This window comes from Bombina bombina, chromosome 7, assembly GCF_027579735.1.
Source record: "Bombina bombina isolate aBomBom1 chromosome 7, aBomBom1.pri, whole genome shotgun sequence".
Taxonomy (NCBI): domain Eukaryota; kingdom Metazoa; phylum Chordata; class Amphibia; order Anura; family Bombinatoridae; genus Bombina; species Bombina bombina.
Window position 1 is genome coordinate 573,436,878 of NC_069505.1, and position 27,225 is coordinate 573,464,102.

At 37.3% G+C, this 27,225-nt stretch overlaps 1 protein-coding gene across 1 annotated transcript; it reads left to right on the forward strand.

The window, feature by feature from the left end:
* The first annotated feature begins 2,022 nt into the window (after positions 1–2,022).
* On the forward strand, positions 2,023–22,864 carry LOC128667086 (ly-6/neurotoxin-like protein 1). Its single transcript, XM_053721974.1, has 4 exons — positions 2,023–2,109; positions 3,124–3,184; positions 13,568–13,678; positions 22,116–22,864. Exons 2-4 carry the CDS (start codon positions 3,136–3,138, stop codon positions 22,313–22,315), a joined length of 360 nt encoding a protein of 119 aa, XP_053577949.1. The 5' UTR covers positions 2,023–2,109; positions 3,124–3,135; the 3' UTR covers positions 22,316–22,864.
* The last annotated feature ends 4,361 nt before the right edge of the window (positions 22,865–27,225 follow it).

Sequence of the window (27,225 nt, forward strand, 5' to 3'; positions counted from 1 at the left end):
CTTGTCTTATGTTTTACTGTACATCTGATTGTGTTCAATACATTTACCTTTTTTTATTTTATTTTTAGATAATAATTTATGTTTCACTAATTTATGATTCACTAAAATCGTTATACAACCACTCTAGGTTACCCAGCCTCACCTGTGCCTATGTTATTCTATGCAGCTGATTTACTAAAGCTTGTTATCTACCTATTCTTTAGTAAATCATCTTCACAGTATATCAGAGGAACTTACCCAACTGGAAAGATGAGAAGATGACATTTAACAGTGCAGCTCCTCTATTTATGAATCATAGAGCTACTTAATTTATGAACCCAGGAGATACCTATTGTTCTAACCCTCCTATATATGAGTCATAGTTGTATGACTGTGTAATATTTGTATCTCCTATGTAAGTAGCCCAGGGAGACATTTTTATGCCACTGAGTTACCTGTAACTGGTACAAGAATGACAAATGTTTGGTAACCAGGATTCATTAATCCTAGAGGTACCAGGTGTTGTATCCCCCTGTGTACTATTCATAGAGATTCTGTGTCACTTGTATTTCAGTCCTAATGAAGAAGCACGCAAGTTCATATAGCAGAGTTTCTCATTTATTTTTAACTCTTTTTGTACCTGTCTTAGGGATACTGAACTTTGCATGAAGAAACCCCTGTTATGTGCCAGTCCTGGTAGATGCCAGCCTAGAGGTGCAGATATTGATATACCAAAATTGGCACCTGCTATGTGCCTGCCATCTATCTAAACAGTCAAATCTATCAATCTATCATTTATCTATCTACTTTTCTATCTATCCATCTATCCTCTGTCTGTCTGTCTGTCTGTCTATCTATCATTTATCTAATCTGTCTAAATTTGCACCTTGTATAAAGGGTAAGGGCTGAAAAATGCATTAAACACAATATAAATACATTAAAATAAAAGTGTTGCAATAATTTATACACTATCTAATAAAAAATATTCAAATTAATATTAAAAACAAAAAGTTATAAGGGTTAAAAGGTATATGGTATATGACAAGGTATTTGAATGGAAAGGGCTATAATGAATATATACATGCATATACATGTTTAAATGTGTGTATGTATGTATATATACATATGTATGTATATATATATATATATATATATATATATATATGTATATTCATAAATATATACACATTTAAACACATATATACACATGTACAGTATATACATATGCCTATATACTTTAGATCCCTTTCCACTCAAATACATTAAAATATGAAAATAAAATAAATTTTAATGTACTGTAAATATTTTACATTCCAAAATTTTTCACATGGGGAAAACGTTCCATGTATTTTGAAATAGATATTTCTATACATAGGCATATACAGTATAACTATCAATATTCATATATATATATATATATATATATACTGCATATAGGTATAGATATATATTTTACAAAAATACATCATATATATAGAAATATCTATTTTAAAAAAAAAACTTTCTTCTTTGTGAAGAACATTGGAATGTAAAATATTACTAGCTACTTTCGGGTTAGCGCTGTAGATGTAACTCCTGCCAGGTTAGCGATAAGCGATAAGTTTTAGGTGTTTTTTACATTTTTGCTCTTCATTGAAGTCTATGGGGAGCACAAATTAGCGCAGTTGCAATATTCTTAGTCCTAAAGTTAGCACGCGGCTTTTTCGCTTACGCACAAACATTTTACTTTCAACTTGGGTTAGCGCACGCTAAAAGTTTACTTCTGGCAGTGTTTGCATCGAGCGAAAGCGCTAAGTAGTGCGCCACTTGTATTCTGGCCAAAAAATTCCTTTTATAATCTATGTATTTTTTCCATAGAGACATTTTGCATTTTTTTCTGTATAATCACAACTAGTTTGTCAACACAAAAGATACATAGTAACTCACACAAACACAGATAAACATTTACTAGAATGTTCACTGATGTCAAATTCACACCAAAAAAAAAAAAGGAAAAACACAGGTGTGTCCGTTAGAAAGCTGGAATCTGATGAACTCACATTTCCGTCCCCTGCTGGCAGTGGTATATAGAGCGCAGCAATATATATTTATATACACAGTGCAGAGCAACAGGACTGGAAGCTGCATCTGGTAATGTCACTAGTAACCCTTTATATATATATTTACTTTTTCTTCACTGTTTTCTGGACTTTTCAAAACCAGCTGTTCTGTCCCTGTCTGGAATTTTACAGAACTTCAAATATTCCTTTTTAACAACTTTATGCTTCTGTTTGAACAGCCCTGACCTGGGCTTTCAGAACAATATCTTTGGATTTTGTTTATGCAACTGGAATTATATGTAATCAAAATGTAATCTGACCTGAAACACCCTTTTATTAAGTTTTCTTATTTTTAAAGCAACTATATCTATAAAGAGTTTTTTGGATTGCCAACAGTTTGCTTGGCTTTGAGTAGTAGATTAATCTGTTACAGCTATTTTTGCTTTATGCAATTTTTCCCTCTTGGATCATAGACATGACATGAGAACTTAAAGCTTTTTATTCTTTTTAAAGTTATAGTTAGCGTGTTAAAACTTTAAGACCTTGTATTTGGTTTTACTGTAAGATCTTTTCTATATCATTTTGTCTCTATCATATGCCATTCCATCTTTTTATCTGCCTTTAGAACATATTCATTTATTTATTGTTGAATCTTAAATATAATATTTTAATATATTAAAGTTAATTTGTTTCTTAAATATTTTAAAATACTAATAATGTGTCATTATTGTTTTGTTTTTTAAAAAAAACAAATATATGTAAGCTAACACCAAAATACTTTTTTTGTATGGTTTTGGGCTATGTCACTGTTTACCAACATAGCTTTGGGCGTTGTCTTTATGAGCCAGTGAGAAATATGTCCTCAAGTATGAGCTGTATTTGCTTTAATATCAGTTAAATAGACAATGTTTTTTTTCACACAACACAAATATTTGTAACAAAGGTAACTGCTTTCATCTGTATGATTATTTGGGGATTTTAATATCTATTTAATTTGATTAATTTATTATTTTTATTTAGCAATCTCAAAATGCCACGTCTGTCTCTTCTTACCAAAAAAAAAATTTGCCTTCAAAATCAATTTCCAAACAATTTTTTTTTGTAGATATTCTTCAAAATGAGGTTGATTCTGGCATTAGGAGTCACTTTAGGAGTTATTGCAGTGGGTAAGTCTGGGGTCTTACATGGGAATTCTACTACAATGTGAGCTATGAAGAGTGTGTGTATGGGTGTGTCAGTGTAGAGGGGCTAAGTGTGTGGTTTACCTGCTCTGTGAAATATGCTTCAGGGCAGTCTTGGGTTAAAATGTCACATATTTATCACCTGGTATATTTGTGGATTTAAACTGAATGCAGTTTTAGTGAATGGAAATCAAATGGAGATTATTGTACACAATTTAATAAATGAGACCATGCCATTTTTGCCCAACTCACCATGGAACTCACAAAAGGGATTAAATACATAGATAAACTCCAGTATGGGAGCTGAAGAGAACAGCTGGGCATAAGAACAGCCAATCAGCAACGGCAGTCGAACAACGCCACTATTCATCAGCTCCATGGTGGGAGTGCAAAGATGACATGTTATAAGGAATTAAAGCACTTTTTTACACACACATCAGTCTATCTATATCATTTATATCTGCAATATGTGTGTGTATATATATATATTATATTATATTATTATACTTCATAAAAGACCTACCTGCTGTAACTTTATTAATGAATTTCAAAACTGGAGTATTTTTGTATTATTACCCTTAAAGGCAAATGAAACCCAAAAATGATCTTTCATGACTCAGATAGAGCAGCAATTTTAAACAACTTTCTAATTTACTTCTATTATTAAATTGTCTTTGTTCTCTTGGTATCTTTTGTTGAAAAGCAACAACATAAGCTTAGGAGCCGGCCCATTTCTGCAGTACTATATGTCAGTCGTTTTGTAAGAAATGTTAGATGGCAGTACTATTTCCTGTCATGTAGTGCGCCAGACGCTACCTAACTATCTCTTCAACAAAGAATATCACAGGAACAAAGAAAATTTGCTAATAGAAACAAATTGGATTAAGGTTTTTTTTTTTTTTTAATGGTATGCTCTATTTGAATCTTTAAAGACTTTTTTTTTTAGGTTTTATAGCCCTTTAAATTACAGAATTTAACTGTTGGCTTTTTTACAGCAGAAACAAGCTAAATGCACAATGAATGTATATTTGGATTTTTTTTACTACTCATAGATAAACGTTATATCACAATCAGTGTTCCATATCCCTTTTCAATAAAAGACTTTCTTATAATAGATGTTCATAAAAGAAGGAGACAGGTGTACAATGTTGTAAACAGTTTGCTGTAATTACAATTTGTTTTCTGCAGTCTTTCAATAAATTAACGTACCAGCAGAGTCTGAACTTTATTAGAACAGTTAACACCTTGTTTGCTTGAACTGTTTTTCAATTAAACTTCACCCACACTTTCCTTATTTGGAGGAGCAATTCTGGATTTGCATATGACTGAGGTTAACCCTATCTTTGTGGTAACAAATCTCTATTTTTTGGCTTCAGCGGAAACGATAAGATAACACACACAGCAAATTAGGGACATATATGTGGTCAAGGTTAGACTTGTGAAATCTGTGACGTGTCTTTCAGTTTCCAGGGCTGGAAAATCTGCTATTGTTTAAAGACTTAAATTACAGGAAAAGGGGGCAAAATAAACAATTAATGTATATTGCAAAGTTGTTTTGCTATGTATAAATAAGCATCTATTATGTGTTTACTGTCCCTTTTTACTGTAAGGGCAGTGACATCTGATTATATGGGGTTGCTCTTTCTTTAGAATACGATATGGTCGTTTGGAAATAATGTTATAAACAGACTGTGCTTATATAAGGGTTACCATATAAAGAAAGAGAATTTCTAGGAAAGGATAAATGTTGTGTCAAGTAAAGTCATCTCAGTCATAAGATATTGTTATAAAGGGATTTTCTTTTAAATAATATTACATATAAATCTGAATATTACAACAGCAATACTGTGTAGGTGTTATATAGATTCTTGCTCTTAAAGCGACATGGAACGCAACATTTTTTCTTTATAATTTAGATAGAGCATGTCATTTTAATCATATCTTCAATTTATTATATTATCTAACATGTTAAGTTCTCTTGGTATCTTTTGTTGAAGAGCATACCTAGGTAGGCTCAGGAGCTGGTGGCTGCACATATATGACTCATTGTCATTGGCTTACTGATGTGTTCAGCTGGTTCACAGTAGTGCATTGCTGCTTCTTGAATAAAGGATACCAAGAAAATGAAGCAAAATTGATTGTGGAAGTAAACTGGAATTTTTTTTTTTAAATGTATGCTCTAAATCATAAAATATAAAATTTGTGTTTCATGTCCCTTTAACAACTAGGATTTAAGTCACAAGGGAGTGATTAGTTATTATTATCGGTTATTTGTAGAGCGTCAACAGATTCCGCAGCGCCAGTTATAAATGGAATATTCTTCTAAAGAGAATTCCTTATAGGAAGGGGAATTAATTATGTTCTTAAAACAGGACCTAAAAGAAGAAAAGTCAGTATAGACTGGAGAAAATAGAACGGTAAATACAGTAGATTTACATAATCAACAAACGCATGATAAAAAGACAATGCAATAGCACTTAGGGGTCAATTTATTAATGTGCGAGCAGACATGATACAATGTAGCGGATCATGTCCGCTGCACATCGATAAATGCCGACAGCATATGCTGTCGGCATTTATCATTGCACCAGCAGTTCTTGTGAACTGCTGGTGCAATGCCGCCCCCTGCAGATTCGCGGCCAATCGGCTGCTAGCAGGGGGTGTCAATCAACCCGATCGCATTCGGGTTGATTTCTGTCCACCGCCTCAGAACAAGTGGACAGGTTATGAAGCAGCGGTCTTTAGACTTGATAAATTGACCCCTTAGTCTTAATGTCAAATGAGTAGTAGGTTTTTTTTTCAGACACATTTTAAAGTTCTGTCTATTTCCACTCTTCCTGTATCATGTGACAGCCATCAGCCAATCACAAACGCATACACGTATAGTCTGTGAATTCTTGCACGTGCTCAGTAGGAGCTGGTGACTCAAAAAGTGTAAATATAAAAAGACTGTGCACATTTTGTTAATGGAAGCAAATTGGAAAATTGTTTAAAGTTGCTGCTCTATCTGAATCATGAAAGTTTAATTCTGACTCGAGTGTCCCTTAAATATATTCACTTTCGTAAGCTGTTCATAGGTAAAAGGAACTCAAACTTGGAGCCTTTCATGTAAAAGTCATCATAACCTGACCTATACACTATAACAGTTTATAATGGTAGGAATTCTTCATTAGGGGAATTTGCCTATTGGGTCAACAATGGGGGTATAAAAGCGTATCCTAATGAGAAAAAAAACACATCAGCTCTTCCTTGGGCGTTGTCCCTATAGAAATACTCAGTGCCTTTATGCAGAGCATATTGGGTATTTAATACCACATTACAATAGCTCTTTCCAGGCTCCTTGAATTCTTGACATTTCAAAGTCAATATATGATGTATCAACAAAGGATCCCTGCATAATGAAAATAATGAGTATCATTATGGAGGAATTAAAGCACTAGAGAAAGTAAGTTACAATAGGAGTCTGATAAGTTAAGTGGATGAATTGAGATAAGAGTGAGATAAAAAGAATAAGTGGCTGAATAGCGTTAGGGAAAAGAAAAGGAAATGACTGACATTGCTTAACATTCCTCAACTTAAAGGGACAGTCTACAATATGCATTTGTATTGTTTAAAAGATAGATAATCCCTTTATTACCCATTCCCCAGTTTTGCATAACCAACACTGTTTTATTAATACACTTTTTACCTCTATGATTACCTTGTATCTAAGCCTCTGCATACTGCCCCCTGATCACATGACTATTTATTTATTATCTATTGACTTGCATTTAGTACTGTGTTGTGCTAACTCTTAAATAACTCCTCGTGCATGAACACAATGTTATCTATATGGCCCACATGAACTAGCAGTCTCCTGTTGTGAAAAGCAAATACAGAAGCATGTGATTAGAGACTGTCTGTAGTAGCTTAGAAACAGGCAGACATTTAGAGGTTTAAATGTTATAAAGTATATTAATGTATAAATGTTGGTTGTGCAAAGATGGGGAATGGGTAGTAAAGGCGTTATCTATATTTTTAAACAAAAACATTTTTTGTGTAGACTGTCCCTTTAAACTTGTGATTCAGACAGAGCATACAATTCTAAACAACTTTCAAATTAACTTCTAATACCAAATATTTTTCATTATCTTGTTATCCTTTGTTGAAGTGTAGGCTCAGGATCAGCAATGCACTACTGGGAGCTAGCTGAGCACATCAAGTGAACCAATGACAAGAGGCATATATGTCCATAAAGCCATAATGAAGCACAGCAGCTCATGTACAGTGCATGCTGATACAAGGACCCTGCCAAATCCTTCAATCACATTCCAGCAAACAGCAGCACTACAATTACACTTCAGCAAACAGCAGCACTACAATCACATTCCAACAAACAGCAGCACTACAATTATACTTCAGCAAACAGCAGCACTACAATTACACTTCAGCAAACAGCAGCACTACAATCACATTCCAACAAACAGCAGCACTACAATTATACTTCAGCAAACAGCAGCACTACAATTACACTTCAGCAAACAGCAGCACTACAATCACATTCCAACAAACAGCAGCACTACAATTATACTTCAGCAAACAGCAGCACTACAATTACACTTCAGTAAACAGCAGCACTACAATCACATTCCAACAAACAGCAGCACTACAATCACATTCCAACAAACAGCAGCACTACAATTACACTTCAGCAAACAGCAGCACTACAATCACATTCCAACAAACAGCAGCACTACAATTATACTTCAGCAAACAGCAGCACTACAATTACACTTCAGCAAACAGCAGCACTACAATCACATTCCAACAAACAGCAGCACTACAATTATACTTCAGCAAACAGCAGCACTACAATCCCATTCCAACAAACAGCAACACTACAATCCCATTCCAACAAACAGCAGCACTACAATTACACTTCAGCAAACAGCAGCACTACAATCACATTCCAGCAAACAGCAGCACTACAATTACACTTCAGCAAACAGCAGCACTACAATCACATTCCAACAAACAGCAGCACTACAATCACATTCCAACAATCAGCAGCACTACAATTATACTTCAGCAAACAGCAGCACTACAATCACATTCCAACAAACAGCAGCACTACAATTATACTTCAGCAAACAGCAGCACTACAATCCCATTCCAACAAACAGCAGCACTACAATTACACTTCAGCAAACAGCAGCACTACAATCACATTCCAGCAAACAGCAGCACTACAATTACACTTCAGCAAACAGCAGCACTACAATCACATTCCAGCAAACAGCAGCACTACAATTACACTTCAGCAAACGGCAGCACTACAAATACATTTCAGCAAACAGCAGCACTACAATTACATTTCAGCAAACAGCAGCACTACAATCACATTCCAGCAAACAGCAGCACTACAATTACACTTCAGCAAACAGCAGCACTACAATTACACTTCAGCAAACAGCAGCACTACAATCACATTCCAGCAAACAGCAGCACTACAATTACACTTCAGCAAACAGCAGCACTACAATTACACTTCAGCAAACAGCAGCACTACAATCACATTCCAGCAAACAGCAGCACTACAATTACACTTCAGCAAACAGCAGCACTATAATTACACTTCAGCAAACAGCAGCACTACAATTACACTTCAGCAAACAGCAGCACTACAATCACATTCCAGCAAACAGCAGCACTACAATTACACTTCAGCAAACAGCAGCACTACAATTACACTTCAGCAAACGGCAGAACTACAATTACACTTCAGCAAACAGCAGCACTACAATCACATTCCAGCAAAAAGAAGCATGATTAAGGGTCAGGTGCCCAAAACGCTGCTCCATATATGACCCTGAAGGTCTTTTTATCTTATAAGTGCTGCTGTTTGCTGGAAAGAGGCATACATGTGAAGCCACCAATCACCAGCGAGCTCTTAAAAGGGCTATTCGACAAAATTACACTAAGGGTTAGATTTATCATAGTGCAAGCGGAGATGATACGGTGTAGCGTATCATGTCCGTTGCACATCGATAAATGCCGACAGCATAAGCTCTCTGCATTTATCATTGCACCAGCAGTTCTTGTGAACTGCTGGTGCAATACCGCCCCCCGCAGATTCGCGGCCAGTCGGCCACTAGCAGGGGGTGTCAATCAACCCCGGTTTGATTTCTGTCTGCAATCTCAGAACAGGCAGACAAGTTATGGAGCAGCAGTCTTTAGACTGCTGCTTCATAACTTCTGTTTCCAGCAAGCCTGAAGGCTCATGCGGGAACAGGGGCATCAAGCTCCATAAGGAACTTGATGAATCAGCCCCTAAGAGAACAAAGCAAATTTGATAAAAAAAAGTAAACTGGAAAGTTGTTTAAAATTGCACACTATGAGGCCCATTTATCAAGCTCCGTATGGAGCTTGTGGGCCCGTGTTTCTGGCGAGTCTGAAGACTCGCCAGAAACTGCAGTTATGAAGCAGCGGTCTAAAGACCACTGCTCCATAACCCTGTCCGCCTGCTCTGAGGAGACAAACAGGAATCACCACAATTCAACCCGATCGAGTACGATCGGGTTGATTGACACCTCCCTGCTGGCAGCTGATTGGCCGTGAGTCTGCAGGGGGCGGTGTTGCACCAGCACCTCTTGTGAGCTGCTGGTGCAATGCTGAATATGGAGAGTGCATTGCTCTCCGCATTCAGCGAGGTCTTGCAGCCCTGACCCGCACTGTCGGATCAGGTCTGCAAGACTTTTGATAAATAGACCTCTATATCTAAATAATAAATATTTAATATTGACTTTACTGTTCTTTTAACTGGTTTTTAAAGGTACATGGAATATTTTGTAATATAAAATGTTTAACTATATATAGTTAAAAAAAATGCAGGATACCATTACTTATTATGGTTGAATTTGCTACAAAATACCTTGTTATTGTGTAAAAAATATACTGGCCCCATGCCAAAAAGGAAATTGGTTTCCTTCAAAAATGCTTTGAATTTCATAGAGCACAAACTCATCTAACTACAAGAGTATTTTAGCAGTGTTAGAGAACCATCTCCTCAATAGAATCTCTGAGTGCTATAAGTGTATTCTATCTAGGAGATGGTTCTATACCACTCCTAAAATACTCTTGTATCTAGCATTAAAGGGGCATTAAACACTAAATAAATGCTAGTTAGAATAATGCATTCAAAACACATATTAGTCTGAGAATAACATGTAGATGTATTTTTTAACGTTGCATTAGCTCTTTAAATATTGACAACATAAGTGTAATGTTTTAGTGTCTATAAAACAATGGGAGCTGCCATGTTGTAACTTAGGTTACCTTCTCTGCTGTGGCCAATTAGGGACATTTATTAATAAGTCACTAGAGTGTGCAGCCAATGGTTGTGGGGAATATAACAGTGTTCTGCACTTCCATTTCTAACAGGAACTGAAAAGCTCACAATTTCAGAATGGAATTACAGGAAAAGGGGACAAAATAAATATTAAAAGTATACTGCAGAGGCTTTTTTATAAATACGATTTACCATTTTATATTGTCATCTCAAAGTGTTTAATGTCCCTTTAATACACAGAACCTACAAAGCATAACAGTAACTCTACATTTATAGAGTACTTTATATAGGGGATTTAAAGGTATAGAATATACTACGTAGTACCATTGGATTTTTTCTCTTTTTCACAAACTTATCTGAAGCTAGCTGTGATTGGCCACAATTTAGGGATATACGATAAACCAACTTGACAGAGGTTTCAATTAGATATGACCCAGAAGGAAATTACTCTGTACATGCTTTACTCTGGCAGCCAAGGAGGGTAAAAACAAAACTCTGTCTTATGTGTTAATAGCAGTTTTTGAGGGCCAAACCCCCATTCTATGTGTTATATGTAGCACTGGGGTAATGTTTCTGATCTGTGTGCGATCAGTAAAAAAAAGGGCAACGTATTTTTTAAATGTAACAAGACTTAGCCAAACAGAGGAGGAAAGGGATTTGGGGGTAGTAATAGATAACAAGCTAAAGATGGGGGCACAATGCAGGGCAGTGGCTTCAAAGGCTAATAAGATACTAGCATGTATTAAAAGTGGCATTGATTCAAGGGAGGAAAGCATAATTCTGTCACTATATAAAGCCCTGGTAAGACCTCACCTTGAGTATGGAGTGCAGTTCTGGGGACCGATCGCAAAAAAAGATATTGCAGAACTAGAAAAAGTTCAGAGAAGGGCCACAAAGCTAATAAGGGGATTGGTGAAATTAACCTATGAGGAGAGGCTAGCCAAACTGGGTCTGTTTTCTTTTGAAAAAATGGCGCTTGAGAGGTGACATGATTACTTTATATAAATATATTCAAAGCCCATATTCAGAGATGGCAGAAGCTCTGTTTATTCCAAGAAAATTGTTTCTGACAAGAGGTCACAATTTAAGGTTGGAGGAAAGGAGATGTAATCTCCTGCAACGGAAACGTTTTTTCACTGTAAGAGCAATAAAATTGTGGAACTCATTACCAAAGGAGGTAGTGAATGCCAATACCCTAGATACATTTAAAAATAGTCTGGATACATTTCTGTATATAAACAAAATTCATGAATATGATTGCTAGTATTAAATGGGTGACCTTTTAGTGGGGTTATTTAACCTTAACTAGAGCTTTTTGTAAGTATTTTAGATTTGCATAGGTTGAACTCGATGGACTTCAGTCTTTTTTCAACCTTATCTACTATGTTACTATGTTATAACTGGCCCGTGTTACTGGCAGAAAGGTAAAATTATTGATTTGAATGTCTAAGACTACGGTCTGAGTGACCGAAACCGGTCAGACTTTCTTTTTTACTGCTTTTCACCTCTTGTTCTCACATGGAGTCTGCCTTTTTTAATTGTTACTAATGAATTTATATCTTTTATGTTTTGAATATATCTGAGAGACCTTGGACTTTTTATTTATATACTATTTACAGTCGTGGATGCATGGAACTTTTTTCTATATTGATTTGAATGTTACTGGCAACCAATGGTATAAAATCACTGCTCAGTTGTGAAAAGTATATATAGTTAGGGCAAGGAAGTGGACATTATATAACTCCACCTACCACAGCTGGCAACCCTAGTAGCAAATTCTGATTGGCTGTTCCAAGGCAAGTGGTGAGGTGAGTTTGACTATTGAAACAATCCTACTCACTTATGTTAATTAATTGAAAGACTTCTAAACATTCTTATAATTACAAGGTGTTTACTATCCCTTTAAGAATGATAATTTTTATCTGTTATTTAGATTTTTACTTTTTTCATTTCAAGTAAATTTGAAAGTTTACAGAACTTATAATTTACAAGCCATTTTACTCGTGGAAGACACTTGTTCAGAGATGTATTTTGCGGGACGGTCACACTTTTAGAGCTTTGCTCTAATTGTCCCTCACCTACCTCAGCCCAGACCAGTTCTGCATGTCCAGGGTTCCAGCATACATCTTAAAGAGACAGTCAAGTCAAATTTAATCTTTCATGATTCAAATAGGGCGTGCAAATTTAAACAACTTTCCAATTTACTTTTATCATAAAATTTGCTTTGTTCTCTTGGTATTCTTTGTTGAAAGCTAAACTCATATGCTAATTTCTAAGCCCATGAAGGTCACTTCTTATTTCAGTGCATTTTGACAGTTTTTCATACTAGAGGGCATTAGTTCATGTGTACCATATATATACCATTGTGCTCACTCACGTGAGTCAGCACTGATTGGCTAAAATACAAGTCTGTGAAAAGAACTGAAATAAGGGGCAGTCTGCAGATGCTTAGATACAAGGTAATCACAGAAGTAAAACATATATTAATATAACTGTGTTGATTATGCAAAACTGGGGAATGGGTAATAAAGGAATTACCTATTTTTCTAGAAATAACATTTTTGTAGTAGACTATCCCTTTAATGTAAGCTTTGCAAAATATATTACAGTTTTTATTTTTTTAAATCTAAAATGGATGTTTCTATTGTGTGTGCGTTTTTTTTACTGTGTGGTGTGTTACTGTCCATAAACAGAACTGTGTGAGTTTTATTTACCAGCCACTAAGAAGGTAGTCCCTAGGGAAGCGAAGGCTAACATTGACACCACAGATATTTTGAAACTACATTTCCCATGATGCTCAACTAGACTGCAGCATGCCCAAGCATAATGAAAAATATAGTTTTAAAAATATCTGGAATACTAAGGTTAGCTATCACTGTCCTAAGGCTTCACTTGTACACAAGCATGCACATTCTTTTAGCTTGAAAATCAAAATAAACAATATTTACATGAAAGTAACATACAATGAAATAAATAAAAAATAAACAAGGTGTGTTTAATAATGTGCTAACCCCCTTAAAACCATTATTTTGTCTTCCCAGTGTCCACTTTAACATGCAACATTTGTGATTTCCGGTTTATTGGGAGATGCTGGAGCAATTCAAAAGTTGATAACTGCATGGGAAATTGCTCAACTACCAAAACCATGATAGGTAATTCAACTCTTATTTTCTGTGAGATCTTTAAATATACAGAATTGTGTGTATTATATTAACTTATACTTTTTTTCATCCTTGCAATTTTATAGCTAAATGGGTAACCGGCATATAAATGACTGTAATGGGATATATATGTTACGGTTAAAGTCAGAAATCTGGGTAATCCTAGGTTTACCCGGGTAAACCCTGATGTAATGTAATTCCCCCATCTACACTATTTTTTTTTGCCTTTGCCTGAGGGGTTCAAGGAAGGTGCCCCGTCGATCCTCTGGCAACCACCCCAAGGGAACCTTGGGGAATGAGGTTTACGAGGGGGGCTTCACCTCGCTTATACCCCCAGACGGAGGCAAAAAAGATAGTGAAGATGTGTGAATTACAGTGCATTGTATATATGTTTGATGCAGTGACTCAATGCACTCTAAGAAGATTTATCGTTGTTACATCAGGCTTTATCCACAGCCGCCTGGGTAATGTCAGTTTTGGGTAATGCTAGGATTACCCAATTTCTTACTTTACCCGTAACATATATGCACACACTAATGTGCAAAAGTTATAGACAGGTGTGACTAAAGTAAGAAGGCTTTCAAAAAATAGAAATGCTATAAGTTTATTTTTTTTATCACTTAACAAAATGCAAAGTGAGTGAACAGAAGAAAAATCTAAATCAAATCAATATTTGTTGTGACCATCAATTCTTCTAGGTACAAAGTCAGGGATTTTGTAGGCATATAGTCAGGTGCATGATTAAATAATTATAGCAAACAGGTGCTAATGATCATCAATTTAATATGTAGGTTGATACATAATCATTAACTGAAACAGAAACCGCTGTGTAGGAAGAATAAAACTTTGTGAGAAACAGCCAAACATTGCTAACAAGGTGACAGTTTAATGTCAAAAGACAAGCACTGAGCACAGAAACAAGGCACAATGAAGTTATACTGCATTAGCAAGGTCTTTCCCGTGCAAAAATCTCAAGGCAGACATGGGTCTCCAGATGTGCTGTCCAAGTTTCTCTGAAGAAGCATAAAAATATGGGCATCACTGAGAACTGTAGATGCAGTGGTCAGCCAAGGAAACTTCATGCTTACTTCCCTTTGCAATCAGTATATGTCCTGCAGTGCCATTAGCTCAGAATTGGTAGTAACCATTGAGACAATGGTACACCCAATGGTGGGATTCAGCTGGTTCTCACCAGTACTTAAGAACCTTTTCCTAAAATTTAGAAAGTGTAAAGAACCTGTTTCATCTAGTGTCTGGAGAAGTCTGGTCAGAAATGGTCTTCATTAAAGGCTTAGGGCCAAAAAACATACCTCCAATGTGAAAAGAAGGCCAAACGACTCAACTATGCACAAAAACACAGGAACTGGGGTGTAGAAAAATGGCAGCAGGTGCTCTGGGCTGATTAGTCAAATGTGAAATATTTGGCTGTAGCAGAAGGCAGTTTGTTTGCCAAAGGGCTGAAAAGCGGTACAAGAATGAGTGTCTGCAGGCTACAGTGAAGCAGGCTGGAAGTTCCTTGAACATTTAGGGCTGCATTTCTGCAAATATAGTTGGGGATTTTGCAAGAATTAATGGTCTCCTCAATGCTGAGAAGTACAGGCAGATACTTAGCCATCATGCAATACCATCAGGGAGGCATCTGATGGGTCTGAAATTTATTCTGCAGCATTGGCACAATCCCAATCATACAGCCAAAGCCATTAATAACTATCTTTAGTGTAAAGAAGAACAAGGAGTCCTGAAAAGGGTTAGTACGGCCCCCACAGAACCCTGATCTCATCATTATCAAGTATGTCTGGGATTACATGAAGAGACAGAAGAAATTGAGGCCGCTTAAATCAATAGGTGCACTGTGGTTATTACTCCATGTTGTCTTTAACAAATTATCTGCTGAGTTCGCTAAAAAACTGTTCTCAAGTATACATAGAATAATTTATGCTGTTTTGAAGGCATAGGGTGGTCACACCAAATATTGATTTAATTACAGTGAACTGTGTAGCCTGATTTTTTATTCTATATTATATTATATTATCAAACATCATAGTTTTATAAGTATCACTCACCTAGATTACAAGTCTTGCGTTAGCCTTAAAAAGCAGCGTTGAGAGGTCCCAACGCTGCTTTTTTCCTAACGCTGGTATTACGAGTCTTGCAGGTACAGGTGTACCGCTCACTTTTTTGGCCAGACTCGTTAATACCGCAAATCCACTTACGTAAATTGCGTATCCTATATTTTCAATGGGACTTGCATAACGCCGGTATTACGAGTCTGCAAAAAAGTGAACGGTACAGCCTCTCCTGTCAAGACTGGTACCGCATTTAAAAGTCAGTAGTTAAGAGTTTTATGGGCTAACGCCGTAGTATAAAACTCTTAACTAAAGTGCTAAAAAGTACCCTAACACCCATAAACTACCTATTAACCCCTAAACCGAGGCCCCCTCACATTGTAAACACTAAAATAATATTTTAACCCCTAATCTGCCGAACCAGACATCGCCGACACTATAATAAACATATTATCCCATAAACCGCCGCCCTCCCACATAGCAAACACTAGTTAAATTTTATTAACCCCTAATCTGCCGTCCCTAACATCGTCGACACCTACCTACATTTATTAACCCCTAATCTGCCGCCCCCAACGTCACCGCAACTATATTAAATGTATTAACCCCTAAATCTAAGTCTAACCCTAACCCTAACACCCCCCTAACTTAAATATAATTTAAATAAATCTAAATAAAATTACTATCATTCACTAAATTATTCCTATTTAAAACTAAATACTTACCTATAAAATAAACCTTAAGATAGCTACAATATAACTAATAGTTACATTGTAGCTATCCTAGGTTTTTTTTTATTTTACAGGCAACTTTGTATTTATTTTAACTAGGTACAATAGTTATTAAATAGTTAACTATTTAATAGCTACCTAGTAAAATTAAATTCAAATTTACCTGTAAAATAAATCCTAACCTAAGTTACAATTACACCTAACACTAAACTATAATTAAATTAATTACCTAAACTAACTACAATTAAATACAATTGAAAAAAATTATCTAAAGTATGAAAACCCCTCCCACTAAATTACAGAAAATAATAAAATAATTACAAGTTTTTTAAACTAATTACACCTAATCTAATCCCCCTAATAAAATAAAAAAGCCCCCCAAAATAATAAAAAGCCCTACCCTATACTAAATTACAAATAGCCCTTAAAAGGGCCTTTTGCGGGGCATTGCCCCAAAATAATCAGCTCTTTTACCTGGAAAAAAAGTCCAATACCCCCCCAACATTAAAACCCACCACCCACACACCCAACCCTACTCTAAAACCCACCCAATCCCCCTTAATAAAAACTAACACTAACCCCTTGAAGATCACCCTACCTTGAGAAGTCTTCACCCAGCCAGGCCGAAGTCCTCCACGAAGCCGGGCGAAGTGGTCCTCCAGACGGGCAGAAGTCTTCATCGAAGCCGGCCAGTAGAGGTCCTCCAGACGGGCAGAAGTCTTCATCCAGGCGGCATCTTCTATCTTCATCCATCCGGCGCGGAGCGGGTCCATCTTCAAGACATCCGACGCGGAGCATCCTCTTCCAACGAAGTCCAACTGAAGAATGAAGGTTCCTTTAAATGATGTCATCCAAGATGGCGTCCCTTGAATTCCGATTGGCTGATAGAATTCTATCAGCCAATTGGAATTAAGGTAGAATAAATCCTATTGGCTGATCCAATCAGCCAATAGGATTTTTTCTACCTTAATTCCGATTGGCTGATAGAATTCTATCAGCCAATCGGAATTCAAGGGAGCCATCTTGGATGACATCATTTAAAGGAACCTTCATTCTTCAGTTGGACTTCGTTGGAAGAGGATGCTCCGTGTCAGATGTCTTGAAGATGGAGCTGCTCCACGCCACCTGGATGAAGACTTCTGCCCGTCTGGAGGACCTCTTCTTGCTGGCTTCGATGAAGACTTCAGCCCGTCTGGAGGACCACTTCACCCGGCATCGTTAAGGACATCGGCCCGGCTGGGTGAAGACTTCTCAAGGTAGGGTGATCTTCAAGGGGTTAGTGTTAGGCTTTATTAAGGGGGTATTGGGTGGGTTTTAGAGTAGGGTTGGGTGTGTGGGTGGTGGGTTTTAATGTTGGGGGGGTATTGGACTTTTTCCAGGTAAAAGAGCTGATTACTTTGGGGCAATGCCCCGCAAAAGGCCCTTTTAAGGGCTATTGATAGTTTAGTTTAGGCTAGGTTTTTTTTTTATTTTGGGGGTCTTTTTAATTTTGATAGGGCTATTAGATTAGGTGTAATTAGTTTAAAGATCTTGTAATTTGATTTTTATTTTCTGTAATTTAGTGTTGTTTTTTTGTACTTTAGCTAATTTAATTTAATTTATTTAATTGTATTTAATTTAGTTAATTTATTTAATTGTAGTGTAGTGTTAAGTGTTAGTGTAACTTAGGTTAGGTTTTATTTTACAGATACTTTGTATTTATTTTAGCTAGGTAGTTAGTAAATAGTTAATAACTATTTAATAACTATTCTACCTAGTTAAAATAAATACAAAGTTGCCTGTAAAATAAAAATGAACCCTAAGCTAGATACAATGTAACTATTAGTTATATTGTAGCTATCTTAGAGTTTATTTTATAGGTAAGTATTTAGTTTTAAATAGGAATAATTTAGTGAATGAGAGTTATTTTATTTAAATTTATTTAAATTATATTTAAGTTAGGGGGGTGTTAGGGTTAGGGTTAGACTTAGATTTAGGGGTTAATAAATTTAATATAGTGGCGGCGACTTTGGGGGCGGCAGATTAGGGGTTAATAAGTGTAGGTAGGTTGCGGCAACATTGGGAGCGGCAGATTAGGAGTTAATAAATATAATGTAGGTGTTGGCGATGTTGGGGGCATCAGATTAGAGGTTCATTAGTATAATGTAGGTGGCGGCGGTGTCCGGAGCAGCAGATTAGGGGTTAATAATATAATGCAGGTGTCGGTGATGTTGGGGGCGGAGGATTAGGGGTTAATAAGTGTAAGATTAGTGGTGTTTAGACTCAGGGTTCATGTTAGGGTGTTAGGTGTAGACATAAAAAGTATTTCCCCATAGGAATCAATGGGGCTGCGTTAGGAGCTTTACGCTGCTTTTTTGCAGGTGTTAGTTTTTTTTTCAGCCGGCTCTCCCCCATTGATTCCTATGGGGAAATCGTGCACAAGCACGTTTTACCTGCTCACCGCTAACGTAAGCAGCGCTGGTATTGAGGTGAGGTGTGGAGCTAAATTTTGCTCTACACTCACTTTTTTGCGGCTAACGCCGGGTTTCTAAAAGCCCGTAATACCAGTGTTACTGTAGGTGAACGGTGAGGGAAAACTGCTCATTAGCACCGCACAGCATTACCGACAAAACTCGTAATCTAGGCGACTGTATCCTGAGTACAGAAACATAATATATATCCCCCTTCTTACACTATTTGTTCTGAATACGCTGTGTTATTACTATATTATCAAGCTTGAATTTATAAAACAACTGCTTTACTACATTTACAGTATCTGTATGTCTGCATACCCTGTACATTTTTATTTCATAATTATCCACTTAAAAAGCCCATTGCTAAAATAATTTATTTATTAAATAAACACAATATAAATTAATGGGTGGCTGTTAAAAGCACAACACAAAATATATAATTTATTCAAAATTATGTACATTTAAATGGACATTTTATAATCATTTTTTTAATTCTAAAGAGTACATATCAAAATGTGTGTAAAAAATGCATGTTCTGGTTATCAATATGTTAAAGGGACACTAAATTCATTTCATGCACCTTCCTCTAATCAGGGGTGTTGCTATTGTGTAACCTAGCTTACACTGTAGCTATCTGAAGGAAAAATGCTGCACATGTGCAAACACGTCTGGATTGGAATGCAGTGAAACCTAGATTTCAACATGGCGGCACCCATGACTAGAGGGAGGCGGAGAATAACCTCAATACTTTGTTTATAAATTTTGCTTAGTGTTTAATGTCACTTTAACCTTTTCATCAGACTTTCACAGGTGTGTTAGTTTCAACCAGTAGATTTGTGGTAAATTGTCATCAGCAGCCATTTGGCAATCATTAGAAATAAATACCTGATATAGCTTAAAGTGATTGTAAAGTTTATCAATTTACAGCCCAGTATATAAAATTATTCTTAAAAACAGGGGCACTTCCATTCATTAAAATGTATAAAGATGCTTTATTTGTAAAATAATTACCATTTAGTGATGGTAAACATTGTGCCGTTCCTCCACTCGCATCTCATACTTTATTTAGATGATCAATGACAAATCCAGTTTCATCCAATTGTTATATGCCCCCTTTGGCATACAGCTCATGGGGCAAGCAATGATTGGTTGAAGCCGGATTCGTTCAACTAAATAAAGCATGAGATGCGGGCAGAGGAACAGCGCAATGTTTACCATCTCTAATGGTAATTATTTTACAAATGAAGCATCTTTAAAAATTTTAATGAATGAAAGTTCTTTTTTTTAAGAATAATTATATACTGGGCGCTAAATTGATAAACTTTACAATCACTTTAATTACTTTCAGTTTAAATTTATAAAAAAAAAAAAAGTGTTAATATTTTTAGACCAAATATAATTTCAACAAAGCCACTCTTTCAGATGAATGAGAGGAACAGTTTGACACCAATTTCCCAAATGTCACCTATGGAAAAAGTAATCAATTTGAATTTTTCATTGGCATTCAGTTGTGCCATACTTTAGTTATATGTATCCTTGACCCTAAATGTAACCCTGGTTTTATTATTCAAAGAACTGATTGTCAAAATAGAAGAAGTTAGAATTATTGACATTTCAAGTATATCAGCATTTTAAATGCAATTTAGTTATTGTTGAGAGATTTCCATACCTTCCTACATTTTAATTGTAAGACTTGGAGCTGGGCTAAGGGGGTGGGGCTTAGTTTTTTGTGTGGAGCCACAATGTCTGTGGGTGGTACCAAACAACCTTGTGTCTTAGAGGTGAATGGGTGAAGTGAGTTATCTCAGATGGGGTTTGTTTTCTGGGCAGGGGGTTAGGCATTCAAAACATTCTCTTAGAGAACGGTGAGAAAAAAAAGTTTAAGGATTTATAGCAGATGAACTCCAAAATTGGGGTAATCCTACAAATTTCAGGATGATTGAAAGCTCTGCATTTCAATAGGATACCAGTTCAAATAATTAGTTTAAATTTCACAATACTCACATCTATCTACAGAATAATAATTTAGTTTATAGAAAAAACTATCATTTACTCAGTATATGTGGGGTAGCACAGTAGAAAGTAACCACTTTTATACATTTTGGTAAATCTATTCCTATTTACATTTTAAGGGTTTGCAACTGGGACCTTGAGGACGGGTGGTGCGGCCTGTGGTTATGGCTGGGTGGTATGGGGGGCATGAACAGAGTGGGCTGTGTGTCTGGCTAGCTGGCAGAGTATGTATGCAGTCTGGGTTATGACTGGTTCTATAGGGGTGTGGGGATCCTATGCACTTCCAAATGCACATGTAGCACCCTTGTTGAACTGCAAAGAGCTCCATATACTATGTGTGATGTCCCCCCTCAATTAGCATACCAAATATTATGTTCTGGAACACCCAATGCTGTAAACAGGAAAGGAGGTTCCAGGCATGGGCCCCTATTTATCAAAGTTCTGTTGGACCTGATCCGACAGTGTGGATCAGGTCTGACAGACCTCACTGAATGCGGAGATACGCTCTCCATATTCAGCATTGCACCAGCAGCTCTTGTGAGCTGCTGGTGCAACTCTGCATCCTGCAGATTCCTGGTCAATCGGCCACCAGCAGGGGGTGTCAATCAACCCGATCGTACTCTATCGTGTTGAATTGCGGCAATGTCTGTCCGCCTGCTCAGAGCACGTGGACAGGTTATGGAGCAGCGGTCTTTAGATGCCCTCAATCCGGAGCTTGATAAATGGGCCCCATGGCTGGGTGAGTTGGTTGACCTTAGATTATCACTGATTTTACTCTGAGGGATAGTGGGACAGAGCTCCAACCTCTGACAGTCCTGCAAAATATGGGACCATGTGGAATTCTGTAAATAAGATAACTAGTATTTTCTCTTCCTGTACTGCAGTGGGGATACTGATTGAGAAGTGTAAGTACAGGTCTATAAGTGCTAGGTTTACATTCATCATCATAATTATCATCATCCAGGAGCAAAGCCCATGTGGTCTGGAGAAAAAATATGGATGAAACTTAGTTTATTGGGAAGACAAACATAGAGGACAGAGTGAGTGCAGTTCTGTGATTAAAAGTTGTCCTGCAAAATACTAGGGAGTGAAAAGCCATTAAGCATCTCACATTTTCATATTATCTGATATATAGATTAACTATGTACATTTTTTTTCTTTACAGGTTCTGTACAACTGTTTTCCTCACTGCAGTGTGAACCCAATTGTGTGCCTACCAATGGAACTTCCAAAGATAGCATATTTAAACTGGAATATACCAGGACCTGTTGTAGCACAAATGAATGTAACAGCGGCACTTCCATCAAGACCTCCCTATCCCTTGGGTTGGGGCTAACCCTCTTGTGGCTATTCAATGCTTTGTGAGGCCACACTATGCATAAGGCTGCAAAAGGAGGAAGAGAAGCTTATAATACTTGGGAACAAAATGGGAAAGGAGGATGGCTGTGTAAATAAAAATAATCATATTGGGCTGTGACTTTTTTTCTGCATCATTTTAGATTCTGATGACTGATTAGAAGTCAAGCCTTATATGAACCCCTGCTTGGAAACCCCTCCAAAAACAAGCAGAGACCTCTTCAATCATAGATCCCTAGTATTACCAACAACAAAAAACAAAAACTATCCCACTTCTGACACCAATTTGTCAAATTATGCTCCATAAAACTTGCTAGCTAGCCAGAAAAATTCCTGTACTGTACGTGAAAATGAGGTCTTTATTTTTGGACTGATTCACTCAAGGATCTCATTGCTGGCTTGGTTTTTATTCCTTTAATAACTACATATATATATATATATATATATATATATATATATATATATGTGTGTGTGTGTGTGTAATCAGAAGAAAAGGGTACTATATCTATATATTTACTGTATAGAACACCACGATTATTAAATTCCACTTTTAAGATATTTATTGAGCCTTATTATTTGTCAAATGTTTTTTTTTTTAATTTTTAAAAATATAGTACATTTTCTTTGCTTAGTGTTTATTTTCATGTGTTCCAATTTTCCAGTGTTTTTTTTTCAAGTTCATAGACATTCAGCAAGGGGGCACTTTGCAAAATGTAATGACAATGGTTTTAATAGTTTTCTTTTTAAATATAAGAAATCAGCTGCCTCCACATCACATCTTTTTTTTAACATCTTTGCTTCATACATATTTCTCACTACTGATGAGTTAGACACCTTTTTTGTTAACAGGCACTGATGAGAAGGCACACTGTAGCTGACCCTTACAGGAATTAGTAATGAGAAGACACACTGTCACTGACATTTACAGGGATTAGTAATGGGAAGACACACATTAGCTGGCACTTGCAGGGGTTAGTGATGAGAAGGCACACTGAAGCTGGCACTTGCAGGGATTATTGATGAGAATGCACACTGCAGCTGGCACTTGCAGGGATTAGTAATGAGGAGGCACACTGTAGCTGGCACTTGCAAGTATTAGTAATGAGAAGGCACACTGCAGATGGCACTTGCAGGGATTATTGATGAGAAGGCACACTGTATCTGACATTTACAGGGATTGGTGATGGGAAGACACACAATAGCTGGCACTTGCAGGGATTATTGATGAGAAGGCACACTGCAGCTGGAATTTGCAAGGATTAGTAATGAAAAGGCACACTGCAGATGACACTTGCAGGGATTATTGATGAGAAGGCACATTGTAGCTAGCACTTGCAGGGATTGTTGATGAGAAGGCACACTATAGCTGGCACATGCAGGGATTATTGAAGAGAAGGCACACTGTAGCTGGCACTTGCAGGGATAAGTAATGAGAAGGCACACTATAGCTGGCACATGGAGGGATTATTGATGAGAAGGCACAATGTAACTGACACTTGCAGGGATTATTGATTAGAAGGCACATTGTAGCTGGCACTTGCAGGGTTTATTGATGAGAAGACACACTGTAGCTGACATTTACAGGGATTAGTGATGGGAAGACACACTGTAGCTGACATTTACAGGGATTCGTGATGGGAAGACACACTGTAGCTGACATTTACAGGGATTATTGATGAGAAGGCACATTATAGCAAGCACTTGCAGGGATTATTGATGAGAAGGCACATTATAGCTAGCACTTGCAGGGATTAGTAATGAGAAAGTACACTATAGTTGGCACTTAGTGATGGGACGACACACTGTACCTGACACAGGGATTAATGATGAGATAGCACACTGTAGCTGGCACTTACAGGGATAAGTGATGAGAAGACACACTGTAGCTGATACTTACAGGGATTAGTGATGGGAAGACACACTGTAGCTGGCACTTGCAGGGATTAGTGATGGGAAGACACACTGTAGCTGACATTTACAGGGATTAGTGATGGGAAGACACACTGTAGCTGACACTTAAAGGGATTAGTGATGGGAAGACACACTGTAGCTGACATTTACAGGGATTAGTGATGGGAAGACACACTGTAGCTGGCACTTGCAGGGATTAGTGATGGGAAGACACACTGTAGCTGACATTTACAGGGATTAGTGATGGGAAGACACACTGTAGCTGGCACTTGCAGGGATTAGTGATGGGAAGACACACTGTAGCTGACATTTACAGGGATTAGTGATGGGAAGACACACTGTAGCTGACACTTATAAGGATTAGTAATGAAAAGATACACTGTAACTGACAGTTACAGGGATTAGTGATGAGAAGACACACTGTATCTGACACTTACAGGGATTAGTGATGAGAAGACACACTGTAGCTGACACTTACATGGATTAGTTATGGGAAGATACACTATAGCTGACACTTACAGAGATTAACGATGAGAAAGAACACTGCAAATGGCACTTGCATGGATTATTTATCAGAAGGCACACTGTAGTTGACATTTACAGGGATTAGTAATGAGAAGGCACACTGTAGTTGACATTTACAGGGATTAGTAATGAGAAGGCACACTGTAGTTGACATTTACAGGGATTAGTAATGAGAAGGCACACTGTAGTTGACACTGGTAGGGTTTATTAAAGAGAAGGAATACTGTAGCTGGCACTTGCAGGGTTTATTGGTGAGAAGATACACTGTAGCTGGCACTTACAGGGATTAGTAATGGGAAGACACACTGTAGCTGACACTTACAGGGATTATTTATGAGAAGACACACAGCTGATACTTGCAGGGATTAGTGATAAGAAGGCACACTGTAGCTGATACTTACTGAGATTAGTGATGGGAAGGCACACTGTAGCTGACATTTACAGGGATTAGTAATGAGAAGGCACACTGTAGCTGACACTAGCAGAGATTATTGATGAGAAGGCACACTGTAGCTGGCACTTACAGGGATAAGTAATGAGAAGGCACACTATAGCTGGCACATGGAGGGATTATTGATGAGAAGGCACAATGTAACTGACACTTGCAGGGATTATTGATGAGAAGGCACACTGTAGCTGGCATTTGCAGGGATAAGTAATGAGAAGGCACACTGTATCTGGCACTTGCAGGGATAAGTAATGAAAGGGCAAACTATAGCTGGCACATTCAGGGATTATTGATGAGAAGGCACACTGTATCTGGCACTTGCAGGGACTAGTAATGAGAAGGCACACTATAGCTGGCACATGGAGGGATTATTGATGAGAAGGCACAATGTATCTGACACTTGCAGGGATTATTGATGAGAAGGCACACTATAGCTGGCACATGCAGGGATTATTGATGAGAAGGCACACTGTATCTGGTACTTGCAGGGACTAGTAATGAGAAGGCACACTATAGCTGGCACTTGCAGGGATTATTAATGAGAAGGCACATTATAGCTAGCACTTGCAGGGATTATTGATGAGAAGACACACTATAGCTGGCACTTGCAGGGATTAGTGATGAGAAGACTCACTGTAGCTGACACAGGGACTAGTAATGAGAAGGCACACTATAGCCGGCACTTGCAGGGATTATTAATGAGAAGGCACATTATAGCTAGCACTTGCAGGGATTATTGATGAGAAGACACACTATAGCTGGCACTTGCAGGGATTAGTAATGAGATGACACACTGTAGCTGACACTTACAGGGATTAGTGATGGGAAGACACACTGTAGCTGACACAGGGATTAGTAATGAGAAAGCACACTGTAGCTGGCACCTGCAGGGTTTATTGATGAGAAGACACACTGTAGCTGGCACTTACAGGGATTAGTGTTGGGAAGACACACTGTATCTGACACAGGAATTAATGATGAGAAAGCACACTGTAGCTGGCACTTGCAGGGATTAGTGATGAGAAGACACACTGTATCTGACACTTACAGGGATTAGTGATGAGAAGACACTTTAGAAGCTTTAGAGCCTCTGGCAATATTTTTTAGGCAAAAACTGCTAGGGATTAACATCGAAGGTCATAGAATAATTCAAGCTATATACGCAGATGATCTTCTTATTTTTGTTCAAAACCTCAATTATAACTTGCCTATAATTATGGCCTTTGCTGGCTTTGCAATTAATAAAGAAAAATCGGAACTCATGTGGCTTATCAAACTGAAAAGCTCTCCAGAAATTCCTTTTAAGGTGGCCAAAGATTACATCACATATTTAGGGATAAAACTTGCATCTAATTCCAAGAGATGGTACAGTCTAAATTTTGTACCAGCTATTGCATCATTTAAGGAAGATCTAGAAAGATGGAAGAACTTGCCCTTATCTCTTATAGGTCGAATACATTTAATAAAAATGATCTCTCTTCCCAAATTTATCTATATCTTCCAGGCCCTTCCACTTCTATTACTGAGGAAAGATCGGCTGTTAATCAATAAACTAATAACACAATTCATCTGGAAAAAAAAAAGCCTAGAATAGCGCTCAAACGTCTATGTGCAAGGAAAGAGGCTGCAGGTATGGCTCTACCTGATTTGGAATGATATAATATTGCCTCCAATTTAAAATTTGTCTGGGACTGGTTTTCTGATAAGGGACACTTTTCCTTGCCTGAAATTGAAGGAGCTTTAGTAGCTCCTTATGCTCTTAAAGCACTAACGCACATGCCCCCGAAATTAATCCCCAAAGAAATAAGGGAGATGTTAATTATAGATCAACTAATACGGGCCTGGCGTCAATTCTGTTCCAGACTTGGGAAAAATTATAGAGGGTCACCCTTTTTAACAATTAGAGGCAACCCTGAATTCGAGGAAGGATATGACTCCGCCAGATTCAATGCCTGGTTAGATTTAGGGATTAATTATATCTCGCAGCTGCTTAAAAGAGAAGATAACTCGATTAAAACTTTTAACGAATGTAAAT

Bases quoted from the DNA above. Each gene is read 5' to 3' on its own strand.
- LOC128667086 (XM_053721974.1), top strand. From the start codon at position 3,136: ATGAGGTTGATTCTGGCATTAGGAGTCACTTTAGGAGTTATTGCAGTG. The intron at 3,185-13,567 runs GTAAGTCTGGGG...TTGTCTTCCCAG, and splicing joins TTTAGGAGTTATTGCAGTGG to TGTCCACTTTAACATGCAAC. The intron at 13,679-22,115 runs GTAATTCAACTC...TTTTCTTTACAG, and splicing joins AACTACCAAAACCATGATAG to GTTCTGTACAACTGTTTTCC.